Below are 13762 nucleotides of genomic sequence, written 5' to 3' on the forward strand. Positions count from 1 at the left end.
GGTGAAATAGTGCGTTTTTGGCGGTAAAAAGTAAAAGATGTGGCTAATAATGAGCTGTCGTTTTTTTAATGGTTAATTTATTTAAAAATGTAAGAATGTTGTTGATATACATTGAAGATCATAATATTCCCAAGGTTCAAATACATGAATGACGATATGATTTGTGTTAAATTTATTTTATTTCCGACTTTGAACAGCATCCTTCGATAAATCCGTTTTAATAGCAATACAAGATTTCAAATTAAAAAGTTTTTCGTGGAATTAATCAAAAGGAAATCCCCAGCGGCAATTTCAGATCGTCGATTTGCTCCCATCAACGAGGTGTATTGACGATTTTCACCTCTGGCGCCTGCGGTCGCTCATTCATTCCCAATCCACTCCAGAAAAAGCTTTTCAAAAGCACTCGCATATCCCCCTCCATTCACTGCTGGATCTGATTTACCGAGAAAAATTGTCACAGAGAAAGGAAATCGATGACTGCATGTGTGCTGTTAGCTTTAATTTGAAATCTCCTTGAACAAAATCACAAAAAAATAATTTAATTTGAGTAGGCAGCGTCACTGAACTAACTTAATAAACTTCTAGAATTTAAAAACAATAACACTAAATAATCTTCACGGAAAGGAAACCAGAATTAGTGGTTGCACACATTCAGGAAACGAGTAAGACGTTATTTTCTTTTTCTTAAAGCCATACCCATCCTGGTTTCATTTCCGTTCCGGTAGTCTAGCTATTTGCTAATTTTCTTTCTATTTCGTAAAATAAATTCCTGCGTCGCTATATTTCTTCCAAATTCTGGTAGCTAACAATTTATTTGTTCATTTCAATTCTTTAAATCTGGCAGGAGCACAATAATTATTGTCATTTCAGCTACACTATTTTTGTTGAGAAGTTTAACAGTACATAATTTAATTGCAACGAGATATTAGATAGAGAAAATTAGAAGCTCTCTCTTTTTATTTTTATTTGTTCATTTTATTTTTTAATCTGTTCACATCTTTTCAGATAGGTGACCCCGTGATAGCGAACACCATCGCGAAAACTCGCGTACCAATTACATCCAATTGGCTCACGGGCCTCATTGGAGGAAGCCCCGTCCAGAAAAGGATCAGCTCGTGTTCCTGCCCCCGTCTTTACATTTAAACGCCACGTTCAGCGAAATTAATTCGTGCATGCTGGAAAGGTTCAAAGTAGCAAGTAGGGAGTCGGACAACTTTTGCAACTCTCCCAGGTCCAAAATGGACTCGTCATTGTAATGCAAGAGAATCAAATTTAGGCGCTTATGAGCCTGCACTCGATCCCCAAACATAGCTCAGATTCTCACATTGCAAGCGCACGCAAAACATTGCGCTCAATAATGCGAGCCAATGGCCTAGTAATTCAAGAACTAGAAAAATAGTCATTGTTTTTTTTAATTCCCATGTGGCTATAATATGAGCGGAAATGAAGCCATTATGGGTGGCTTTAAGTGGTTTTCAAGAACGGAAACGTGTGGCATTATTTTCTTTTTTAAAAAAGAAACATAGTTTGCCACTTCCCACAAAGATTTTTTGTAGTTGAAAAAGTTTTACTCATTGTCAGCAGATGAGTATTTAACTTTTGTACAAAACTTGTAAATTGTATTGTAATTCTTTACACATTTTAATTTGTATATGTGTGTATTTGCGATTAGAAAGAGTGCGCCGGAGTATAATTACGTACTTTGTACTCTATCATACTAAGATACAACTAAATTGAATTAAAATTAAAGCCACATCCATCCTGGTTTCATTTCCATTCAGATAGTGAAGTTCTTTTATATTCGCTAATCTGTTAATTTTCTTTATTTTTCATAATATTCATGCGTTGCTATTATCTTACTACTTCTTGTCTTTAAATCTAGCAGGAGAAAACCAATTATCGGCCACTGGCATTCGGCTACATTATTTGATAAGAAATGGAACATTGTGCATAAATATAATATTATTGAAACGGAGATAGAAAAAATTAGAAGCTCTGTCTTTGATAAATCAACGATTTTATTTTTGAAAAAGCTAGAGTACTTCCACTTGTGCTAATCATGCACAAAGTGCTAGCAGGGAACAAGTGGTACTTGTGCACACGCAATTTGTTCAGTGCTGAAAGCACAGCGCCGATTATCGACTTTTGTTCCAACAGTTGTTATTTATTCATTATCTTGAGCTCTATTTCAAAGTATCATCATAATGTCTCTTAATTAAATTGAATTCAATTCGGTTTATTGCTCCTAAAACAAGTCATCTATCAGATGTAACAAATTTTTAGAGTAAAGTAGTTATCAACCAGCTGTATCTCATGATTAAAATAGTGGCAAAGTTATCCCTATACTCTTAGCGTAATTTTCGGATACAAATATTTATTTTAAATTAATGCTCTATGTTAAAATTTTAATCTCGCAGTGTTTGGACTACACTCCCAAGAATAATAAGCAAAGCCAAGAAGAGAGCGTTGGATTTGCATTCCTTTGGCTTTGGTTCGGCAAACGTTGTCCACGCAGCGCGTGTTTACGTAATGATCGAGGTGTGGCTGCTGGGCGAGCTTGCAACCGAGCCCAGCACCGCGTTAATTATTAATTGGGGTGCGCGCGGTGAATTATGCACCGGCGTAATTACCGCACAGCGACTTATTCAAGTTTGGCCTCGATCGTCGGGCTCAAGCAGCGTTTTGTTTCGGGAAAGGGACAGTGGCTCAGGTGCGCCTAAACGAAAGCGGCGCGCGCGAATAATGCCCGAGTTTTTACTGCTAATTAAAACGCCTCCAGCCTCACTCAAAAGTTAATTGCGAAATGAAATGGAGGCGTGATCGTTTGATGGTGAAACCAAAACCCGCTTGTTGCGTGAATTCCAACTTCGCAGAGCAATGTTAATTAGTTTGCTCAGTGCTCGAACGAGTACTTGAATTTTCTGGAAAACTGGAATGCAATTGGAATGTTAAGCTGGGAATGACGAAATAATTCGAACTATGCGGTCTGCGGTTGCTAATTTAATTTGATCAACGCTTTAAAGGGTCCACTTCCTCGTCCTCTGCTCTCGCTTGGGAGAGACGAAACCAGAAGAGCAAAAGCATTTTCACATGACATGTTTTTCCACCGGGCGCGCTCTGAAAGTTAAGACTGAACGGGTGCCATTAATTTTACTTAATTTCTGCCGCCACGTAATTAATGTGACGTTATTTTTCGCAACTAGAGCATCATAATCTGACGGGAAAGTGCGAAGGGCAGAAAGAAAAAGGTCAAGTTGTTTGAAGAACTAGCGGAAGAGGCTCCCATTTAGATCGTTATGTCACTTTTTGCGCTTCGTGCTCCATTTCAGTCCCGTTCTATTTGCACTCAATCGATCGTCTGCTTTTCAATAGAGCTGTGAAAAGCTTGATCGGTTTTCTATATCTGCAAAACACTTCACATCGTTGTTACTTTTACAAACTATTTGCATAGCCACGATAGCAGTAAATTTAATCTCAAATGAATTTTATTTTTAAAAATTTCATATAATTAAATAGCTTATATTTTACGAGCAAGTGTCTCAAACTATGGCTTCCACTTTTTAATTTGTGTAAATAATTAGAATCACATACCTGAAATGATTGACTGCTGTATTTGTGTCAACTTTGATTTCACTATTACATTTTACAAAATGGAAAAGAAGGTAATTTTTGAAATTCTGACGGTTAGAACTCGAGATTTGGAGTTGACAATATTTGACAAACATGATAATTCGAAAAATCATTATTTTTTAAGTTTTGAAGAGGTAAACATAAAATAACTCCACAACCACACATGTCCACGCATATAATTGAAAAACTTTTTTTAATTCTAAAGCGTCATATCCAAATTTTTAATAAGAAACCAAAATTAACAGTAGTGACCCTTGACTTTGACCCAGGGCATCAAATTTGGTATCGGTGCCATCGGGCTCTGGGAGAGGAGTCCAAATCACACCTTGTTTTTTAAATTGTTCCACAGGTGAGGTTTTAAAGGTTTACAAAATTTACCTTAAAACTCACAAAATTTATTTTTAATGACGCAATCTTCTTTTAAAGACTGATTTCCGATGTAAATTTCGTTAAGTTTGCTTTTTTTGCTCTTTTTATCCCTTGACCTCATGCAAATTTTGCTCTCCGACCCGTGACATTTTATTCTTATCTTTAACTGCAATGAAAATGAAAATGCTATGACTTTATTCGATGCAACCAATATTAAATTCTTATCACCCGTTTTAAAATATTTATTTTATTATGTCAGTTCCTATTCAAGAGAAGCTGCAGTTCATTCCCATTATAGCTAAAAACTTCTTATCAAATAATTTTCCACTTTTATTGAAGCTAGAACCGTATTCCTCGCGGCAATTTTCATTGAGTTAGCCGACTATGTGAGACCGGGACTCCAGAGAATAAAAGTCGGCGTCACAGGTCACGGCTCACAGAGCGTCTGACGCGGTCTTATTAGCAGACGGTTATTGTTGAAACTGAAAAAGAGTTTGTCGACTGCGTCAAGTTGTAGAACCACTAATTCCTCGGCGAAGGTTGCAGGAAGAAAGCGTCCGGGGTCATTTGTCAGTGTCAAGGGGCACCTTGAGAGCAGTGGGTCCGCGTGGCACCTAAAAGCACTCTCTGATGTTCTGGCACACATATACATTACACGCCGATGTACAAGCCTCACAATGGAACTCTATACACAAATTGCGCCGGTGCACGCGCGCCTGCATCGCGTCGGGCACCAGCTGCTCTCCACGTTTATTGCCGAAGAAAAAGAGCAGAATGGAAGGCAAAATTGCAACTAACGACACGATCGATTTTTCCATCCTGCTCGAGAATTTCTGACGTAATTTTCACACCGCATATATTATACACTCCAGCGTGAACAACACATATTTTGGAAATAAGACCAGAAAATCTAGATCTGAGGGGAGGGTTTTTAATTTAACCTTGCTCGTATTAGATTTAAACGTCGTTTTAAATGGATTGTGACATTAAGATTTCTTTTGAAGAGCTCTGCTACTGACAAATATTCATTTAAGAACACAAACTACAGAAGAAATCTTTAAGATTATTGATATAGGTCTCGAGTAAAAGTTTTTGAACTCGCGAAGCACATTATATGTATTATCATCATGCCATATTCCCGACGTTTCACTCTTATTTGAGTTTTAAATTTATTTAATCTAGTTGCACGAGCTGAATCTGGTCGTTCTCTAGAGAGGAAAACGTTGGTGCTGTAGTGATTCGAGTCGCAGAATAAGTTGTTGCAATCTTGTTCTCCCAGCTCCATTGCTTAAAGAGCAGCGTGCCGTACATACACGTATAATGAAGAACCGCTTCGAGCAAATTAACAACTCACGATGTTTGCGCAGCACGCGTCAGTTGTTTAGTCTCGTTTCTAAATGTTTACTCTCTTTTGACAAAAGCTGCATTTTAACTCGAAATTACTTACTTTGAATCTAATTCAATCGTTCCGTAAGAATTACATACAGCTCTCTAAAAAATTAGGTATATAATTCTTATTTTCGGAATGTCAATTTTCTTAAGAAACGCCAAATTTAAGTCTGTCAATGTGTGGTATTTAGGGTATTTTTACATCTATCTTCGTTTCCGCAGTAAAGATTAAATTCTTTGGAAAACAAAGAATATTTTCCTCTTGCGTTTTTACCATATAATTTCGTAATACGCAGTTTAGATAAAAAACCCAAGGCAGCTAGCGGCTGAATAAATAAAAATATACATGTTATTCTATAGCGCTCTGCTTTCCTTTTCAAAACTAAAATATAAAAACGTCGACCGCGCTTTCCGCGCTCGGTAGAAATTACACGCGAAAACGTTCTCCTTTGACGCCAGCGAAATATATAAATCACCGCTTTTTTGTCCGCCTTTGCAGTAGGTGCGAGGAATAAGACTCTTAATTAAGGCGCTGAAACAATGCCAGCAAACGCTTTCAACTGGCAATCAGGACTCTGACCTTTTCCACCTTTTTCCCTTTCTTACGCAATGACACACGCTTTTCGAGCCAGCGAGCGAGTTTAATTGAATTTGTCGCTCCTTGGCAATTGACATCGCAGTACCCGCCAACTCGCTGCCATAGCTTGCAAAAGGAGAAATCTCTAGCTTTGTGCCACATAATGAATAAATCGACAAAAGTAGTGCCGGATATAAACTTAATCAATTTTTTAAATTCGTAGCTAAAAATGATTGGAATGGAGAGGTTTCAGAATAGTTTCGCTGGTTATTGATTACATTGAATTTAATTAATCAGCCCGCATTGATTTTGAAGGAGAAGTCAGTGTTTACTTTACGATGTCTGCAAACTTACTGTAAAAGTTTAAAAAAGATCGGGCTAGCAAGAAACATGTTTTAATAAATTACAAGTTTACCACAACCTATACTAGGGAAACGGAGAGCTGACCTAGCAAAGTTTCAAAATGTTCATGCTTTATAGGACTGTGTATTTTATTTTTCGTAGTGTTATTTATACTAATAATTAAATTTGGACCGTGTCAGCGACCCAGCGCCAGGTCAGCACAATAATTTCGTTAGCGTCGTTAATGCACTGTGCCCCTTTTTCCTCGAAAATTTGCATTTGATTGCCCAAGCGAGCGCACTACTTTGTGGCGAAACACGAGTTTAATTGGCTTGAGTTGTGAAACAAGCGGAAAAATTTCCACTCAGTCAGTCTCGTTTTGTAGTTGAATTTTAAAATTGCGGACGCTTATAAGATAAAAGGCAATATTTTCTCTACCGCGCCTCTTTATTTTCCCCCAATGGCATCAGGGAAGTTGCCAACGAGGATATGGTAAATATATACATAGCGCGAGTGTATGCGAGGGAATTTTTTACTCTCGAAAATCAACATCAGAAACGTACGGGGCCAGCAATGTACTAATATTTTACGACTTTTCTTCTTCCCCACCAAAAGTGCGCGGCTGTAAAACATTTTACGCCACCAATGATATGTCTCTACATTCTGATAATCAAATTCTAGAGTCTGCAGCAATTCCACGACGCACTTCCCGACTCTTTCCGATGGCACAGCTCTTATTTTACAGCTTTAGGTGATGTCACATGGTCGTCCAATAAATATGAAATAAAATTTATAGCCCAACAATTCCAGAATGTGAGGATATATATAAAAGATTGATTCCCTTCTGCACCAAATATTGGAATTCACACCTATATTTTATCAAATTTTATCTATTGATCAATAAATATGAGGAAATTGAGCGAAAAGTATTTATTTATTCAGCTATTTTTAGAAGCATAACAATTTATCAGAGGTTTGAATGACACTTCAAATAAATTAGCAATATTTTGCTGTCATATAAATTAATTAAAATATGAATTTTAAATGTATGTTAAATTTTTAATTTGTTAAAATAACTTATTTTAATGATAAACGTCATAGTAATTATATATGGCTGAGATCCTCGTTTATTTTAGTTGAAAAGAAAATGAAGCAAAAAACGATTTCATTTAATACAAAGCCACCCCTATAAGAATCGGATCGTATGTAGTGTTCTTGATTCGATTAGGCTTTAATGTTAGCAAAGAAATTGAAGAAGTGATTTCTCTGTAGAGGAACAAACCATTTTTTTTGGCAATTTGCACAGTGAAAAAAAATATTTCTTTATTTCACTAACCAACATCTTGGAAAACTTTTAAATTTTGAAGAGCAACAACTTTTTCAATGTTTAATACAGAATTCATTTTTTAACTGTAATTTTTTCCCCATGAATCAGTATTTTCTTGCAGCACTGTACCTCTACTTGAGAGTTTGAGCATTCTGGGTTAAATACATGTAACTGCATAACTTTTTAAATCAAATTCACGTCTTTCATTACATTTAATTAGGAGAGAGCCTTTGAGGGTTTGCATACTAGGCAGAATCATGCATCCCAACTCTTGAAAAAATTCAGAAAGAAGCTGTGAAATTTGAAATGGTTTTTGCCTCATCCAGGGAAAAATGCCAATAAAATATTTTAATGACAACCGTACAATATTCGATGCACAATATTTTAAAAATCCACAAAAAATTAACAGGATCGAATTAAAAATTGCGGTCAGGGTACGGATGGAAGTTGCACTCACCTTTGACTGAAAGCGAGGGACAGGGTCGTCGGAGGTCAGGGTGCGGCCGCAGGATTGGAGGTGGTGGTGATGGCGCGGGGCGCGCGGAGCGACTGCCCCCGCCTGGCTCGCGACGGGCTCCGTCTGCCTCCGCCAGATGGACGATTTTGCGCGCCTGCCTGCCGTGCTGCCCTGGCCACCCCGCACTTATGTTAGGCAACCCGCACGGAGCCGGCAGAGGTCACGTCACACGCGCCCAACCCACTCAACCTCGGCACTCGCACTACCCACTCGCACGGCGCCCTTTGACGCGCCCGCCTCCGAGGGCTGCTTGCTGCGTGCACTGCCGCCGCCGCTGCGGCCTGCACGCACTTGTCAACTTGTTGAACGTCTCGCAAATCAAACCAACCCTGCGCCAAAAGGGATAAGATGAAATCGAGAACTGTGTGCGAGAAGAAGAATGAAATTATCTCGCAGAAAGGTTATGATTGAGTTTTATGCGGTTCTCTTCAGTAACGTGACGTCGTTTTTCGAGTGTCTATCTATATTAAGCTCGAAAACCCACCCCCAACGACTGGGGGTGAGTTCCAACCCCACGGCCAGACCTCTCAAAATTCTAATTTTGCGTTTATATATCAAGTTATCTTCAAATTTATGCATGAAATCTGAGCGAAACTTTTAAGTCACCTCGTTTTTTGGGGGGTAAAAACACGTTGAAACTAAATTTCTACACCTATTGCCATTAATAAATATTTTGTTTCTACGTGTATGAGATACATTTTGATTATTTTGAATTTAAATAATTTAAAGTACGTAGGGATATTTTGTATATTTAACCTTGTTTTAGTGACCTTATAACCTCTGAAGTTGGTCAACCTGGCCAAGTTATTGGGCGTCTAATTTAGAACATTCAAATTTTCAATTTACCCCACTTACCAACGGAGCAACCGAATATTTGTATAAAAATCGCTCAAAAAATCGCAAACTTTGAGTCCCTGAATAATAGATAATTTTTAGAGATTTTTGCCTTATATTTTAGGGTCCAAGGAGGCAATACATCCACTAAATTTCATCGAAATCTGGAGACCTATGCCAAGAGGCAATCTGATCAAGATGCTCTACCAAAGAGGACAAAAAATTTGCATCTTATTTTATTCAAGTGAAAATTAAAGGTTTTTAAGTTTGGAGTCATCTTTTAACATTTAACGTCTTCTTAGAAAGTTCAATTACAGTTTTGTATAGTAATATTAACTGGATTCGATTTGCCATTTATATTTCGTATTATTTTTCTTCAAGCTACAATAATATTCAATTTTGCAATCAGGGAATGTTCGCTTGTTTCCTGCTGAATCGCTGTCTAAAATTAAACTAACAGTATATATAAAAATTTCCTATTGTGCAATGTGTAACCGAATAAACTGAATTATGTGTAGTATACATACAGTAATCAGCATCCGCTGTTCGTGGCAACCACTCATATCAAGCGTATAACGATAACACACACGTTTTTGTGGAATGGGGGATTTTACCAGCCGCAATCGGCATTTTTCTTCTGATGTACAGTCATATCCAGTCGTATTTGCGGTTCTGTTTTGAGGCTAGGTGTCACTTTTGTTTCTTCTAGAAACAAAGACAAACGTACGCTGCTTCACTGCTTCAGTCAGTTTCATTCCATCGCTCGAAAATGAAGGGATTCGCGTGCTTGGTCGCCACTTTCCTCTTCTTGGGCGTTGCCAACGGTGAGAATTGTGCTTTAGAACTTTCTACTTCAACTAACAACAACCAGTTAGGGGATATTGATTTCTAAAAAAACTAACTTTTTCTTTATTTGTTTCGGATAAAATTTGTTGTGTTTTATTTAACATGAGTATCTAAAAATGCCACTTGCTGACAGCTCTTGATTGCTACACGTGTGACTCGAACAGGGCAGGAGAAGAGTACTGCTCTCACGTGCCGTTCAAGAAGCCAAGCGCGGAGAAAGCAATGTCTTGCAGCGACTCCTTCAATCACGCGTTTAACGAATTCAGAAGCACTTTCCAAGCCGGCGGACAGCAAAATGATCAACTCGAATCTTGCGTAAAACAGACCTATTCAGACGGTAAGGATTCGTTCTTACCAATTTTTAACCTAATTAATTGTCAACGATACCGTGCCAAGCAGGCGATAATTGTGTTTGAGATTTGCGATAAAATCTGGATTAATATTTTTCAGAGCATGGGAAGGTGTTGCGAGTGACTCGTGGGTGCGCCACTGGCTTCGACAACGTGTGCAAGTTTTTCGGGCAGAACCCGCAGAACCCGTACAAGTGCTACGAGTGCAAGGAAAATTACTGCAACGGAGCCAACTCTTTGGCCTCTGCTATCCTTCTCACTCTTGTAGCCATCGCTTTTTCTTTTAAGATGTAACGTTTTTAAGTATGTAGAAATTCTGAGATTGCATTTTGTATTCAAATAAGGAGATGCATCATTGCTTAATCAGAGCTGTACGCTAAAAAACTTTGTCCTTGAGCTTTATTGTTATGTGAGATGTGATTATATATCCGTTTTAAACCAAAATAGAGCGTTTTAGTGGTTTTCTCCAAAGTAAACAGGATGTCACGAGCGACCGCGCCAAGCCGCTCCTTAAAACACTTTTGTTTGTAAACTCTTGTTATATTTGTACTTCGTGAGAATACAAATATACTCCTCTAAATCGGCGATGACAAATATGTGATAAAACTGTCACCTTTACTTCTAATTTAACCAGCACTTCCTTTGTTTAACCAAAAGAAATTGGCAACTTTGGCGAATCAACTTCCTCCACTATTAATTAAAGGTCCCATTTTTTGTACTGAAATAACAGCGGAGGTGTCGTTTAGTTCAAAGTGATCTAGAAATTCCTCGGCGGTAATTGGAAACGAAATTTAGAGTAACAGCTTTGTTAGCTCGAGGAATTTCGCGTTAATTGCAAACCATAACTCACGCCGGCCGGCAGGCTAGGCTCGTCGCGCTGCCTGCATACCTCTCGGCCCTTATTATTGTTATTTCCAGCCAAGGAAAGAGGATCTCCCGTCCCTTTCTTCCACCGCTGCTAACGGCAGTATTGGTCTGTATTACGTTTTCATATAAGCATTGTTTTTGCTTTGCGTGCGTCGTTCTTTCCTGCGAAAAGCCAATGTCGCAACGTATGACAAATACAATAGTAGAAATATTTTCCCAATCCCTCTAGGCAGCTTAATCGAATATATGCAGAAAGAAAAGGGAAGAAGAAGCCAAAATGATATTATTTGTAAGGTATTTTTTTTTCGATGATAAGGGAAATTTCAACTCAATGGATTTCTGTGCAGTTTTGATCTTGGTGGTTTTTGGAAATGAAATTTTGGAAGAAAAATTTGGTTGTTACGAGTGAAAGAGCATTTCAGTCTTCATGTTTTATTGCATACACAAATTTTGCAGAACATTTATTTTAATACGACCTGCTGAACAGTCCAAAGATCTTCATAGTGAGTTGAATAATGTTAGAGGTCTCACAATCAGCCGTGAGATTTTAGGCGGAGGCTGGCGGGACCGGCTTAGCCGAATTTTTTGCCCGGTGGCGGCGGCTGGGGCAGCTGACAATATTTTAAACGCTAAGTTTGATAGTGCATAACGGCCTGAAGTGCCGGAGGACATTTTTTTCTCCTGCAATTTTTAATTTTTGGCACTTTTTCACCGGCGGCTGGCGGCTGCTCACTGCTCACTGCTAAATAATATGAGCATGCGACAGTATTGATTTTCAAGTTAATAGGAATGATCTGACTTTAAAAAGTTAATATAACTTCTAATCAAAGAAAAGGGTAATATATCAGCACAATTTTGAGCCACGTATGTGAAAGACAAATTAATGGATGTCACTGATGTCTGCTTTTCAGAAGTAAATTTTATGGAATTGGAAACACTCTGCTAACGTTTCAGCCAATGACCACGTTTGTGTTGAGTGAAATATTCATTAGCTATTTAGAGTCATGGTACTGAAATTAGGTCGCTGAATATCCGACGTGTGAATGCTGGGAGAGGGGAAGTAGAATTGAATCATTAAAAGTTAATAATACAAACTCTCGCGCGACGGATTTTACGGCTCTGACAGTCGTTGTGTGCAGCACACGTGCACAATATGTGGAATTTGCATCCGGAGCACTTTAATTGGCGCTGCAACCCAGACGCCGATAAAAACAAGGCCATCGAGCCCTGCATATTTTAATTATTATGTAGTGGGTGTTGTGTCGGCGAAAGAGGAGTTTAATGAGAGAACAGGCGAACAAAAAGTGGGTAACCGTTTACTCTCTGTTCCCCTTGACAACAAACGAGATTACGCCTTGTTTTTCTACTTTCCACTGTCTTTAATTCAATCACCCTCTTCGTTTAATCTCTTTAGAGGAAGAAAATAACAGTTAAGTCAAGCATTAATTGTAAGACTTTTTTGAATTAATGAATTTTTCAATTTTACAGGCTTAATATGTGCGTAGGTTCTTCTCTGATCTCAAGTGTCAGATGAAATTTCAAGAGGCTCACTTGTCGAGCATAGGGTTTTTACAACTGCTTCAAAATTTAATCTTGCTGAAGAGCAAGGAAAGGTTCAGGAATTCATCAAAGAACGAGTTTCTCTTAAAAATTTTGCATATGGGCGACGGGCCTGCGAGCTATTCCCCCAAATAATCGTACTTTGCCAGAAATTCAGAATGATCTTTTGAAATTTCCATGAGGCAAGAGAGTGCAAGGAGTGAATACGAAATTAGGAAGGGTTCTTTCAGGCCTGATGCTATACGAACGCGACAAAAGGGACTCGGCTGCCGGCTTTCTGTAGCTTTCACACTCGGCAACAGCCAGCAGCACTGTCCACTTTTCGCGAACCACTCTTGCCAGCTCCCACCCATGAATGTCGGAAAGCGTTAAGCACGTACGAGAATAATACGTAAAGCTGAAAGAGATTTTCTCACAAAAAGATACATGAATGTTGCTTTTGAATATTTCGGCGTAAATTTCCTACTGCAAAAATTCCTTTTTTTTAGCTCATACATTTTATCGAAATTGCTCACCGCCGTTTTTAGCAAGTAGAGAAATTTCCTTGAGTGCGTAGAAAAAGATAGGTGGGAAGCTATGAATGTTCCTGTTGATTTATGAAAGGCGCAAAAAATTCATTTCAATTGCTCATGCTGCCAGCGTGTGCGGCAGAAAGGTTAATATTTCGTGATATCATCCCTTAGGGTGCTGCCCTTTTCTGAGGGGGATCTGCTGATATACGTAAAAGCGTTTTCCCTAACATGTACGCTTGCCGCATCTACTTATTCTGCACTGTTGCGCGTCCTCCGAATTTATTCAATTGCTGTCATCAAGTTAATCAGACGAATTTAAAAGAAACAATACCATTTCAATCACTCCTTTACAACAGCAGAAGCTATGAACGAAATAGAAATACGTTAATCGGGTGGAAACAAAAAGAAATACCATCGACAGCCTATTTCGACACGAGGAGAGATCGTTCGAATAATTTATAAAGTATCATGTTCAATTTTCTCTGCCGCTTTGTCTTTTTACACAGCTACCAGTCAAAGAGAACGCTGACAAACAAATCTTTCCTTTTAATCATATGCAAAAAGTGCAAGAATGAAGCACATTGACGCATTTTCTCATCTGAAACGCTTCTATACTTCAGCGCGTTATTTAATAATGTTTAG

General features: G+C 38.4%; 2 protein-coding genes across 2 annotated transcripts in view; one reads left to right on the top strand and one right to left on the bottom strand.

Moving 5' to 3' along the window:
- Nucleotides 1–8424, bottom strand: part of LOC135940448 (uncharacterized) — a 33348-nt gene extending 24924 nt beyond the window's left edge. Inside the window, exon 1 of the mRNA XM_065485320.1 lies at nucleotides 8092–8424. The gene's annotated coding sequence lies outside the window, so the exon portion shown is untranslated. The remainder of the gene's footprint in view (nucleotides 1–8091) is intronic.
- A 1205-nt stretch (nucleotides 8425–9629) lies between these two features.
- LOC135939458 (uncharacterized) lies at nucleotides 9630–10625 on the top strand. The gene is made up of 3 exons (XM_065483862.1): nucleotides 9630–9809; nucleotides 9965–10168; nucleotides 10282–10625. Exons 1-3 carry the CDS (start codon nucleotides 9755–9757, stop codon nucleotides 10473–10475), a joined length of 453 nt encoding a protein of 150 aa, XP_065339934.1. The 5' UTR covers nucleotides 9630–9754; the 3' UTR covers nucleotides 10476–10625.
- The last annotated feature ends 3137 nt before the right edge of the window (nucleotides 10626–13762 follow it).

Source organism: Cloeon dipterum, chromosome 3 (genome assembly GCF_949628265.1).
Source record: "Cloeon dipterum chromosome 3, ieCloDipt1.1, whole genome shotgun sequence".
Lineage (NCBI taxonomy): Eukaryota > Metazoa > Arthropoda > Insecta > Ephemeroptera > Baetidae > Cloeon > Cloeon dipterum.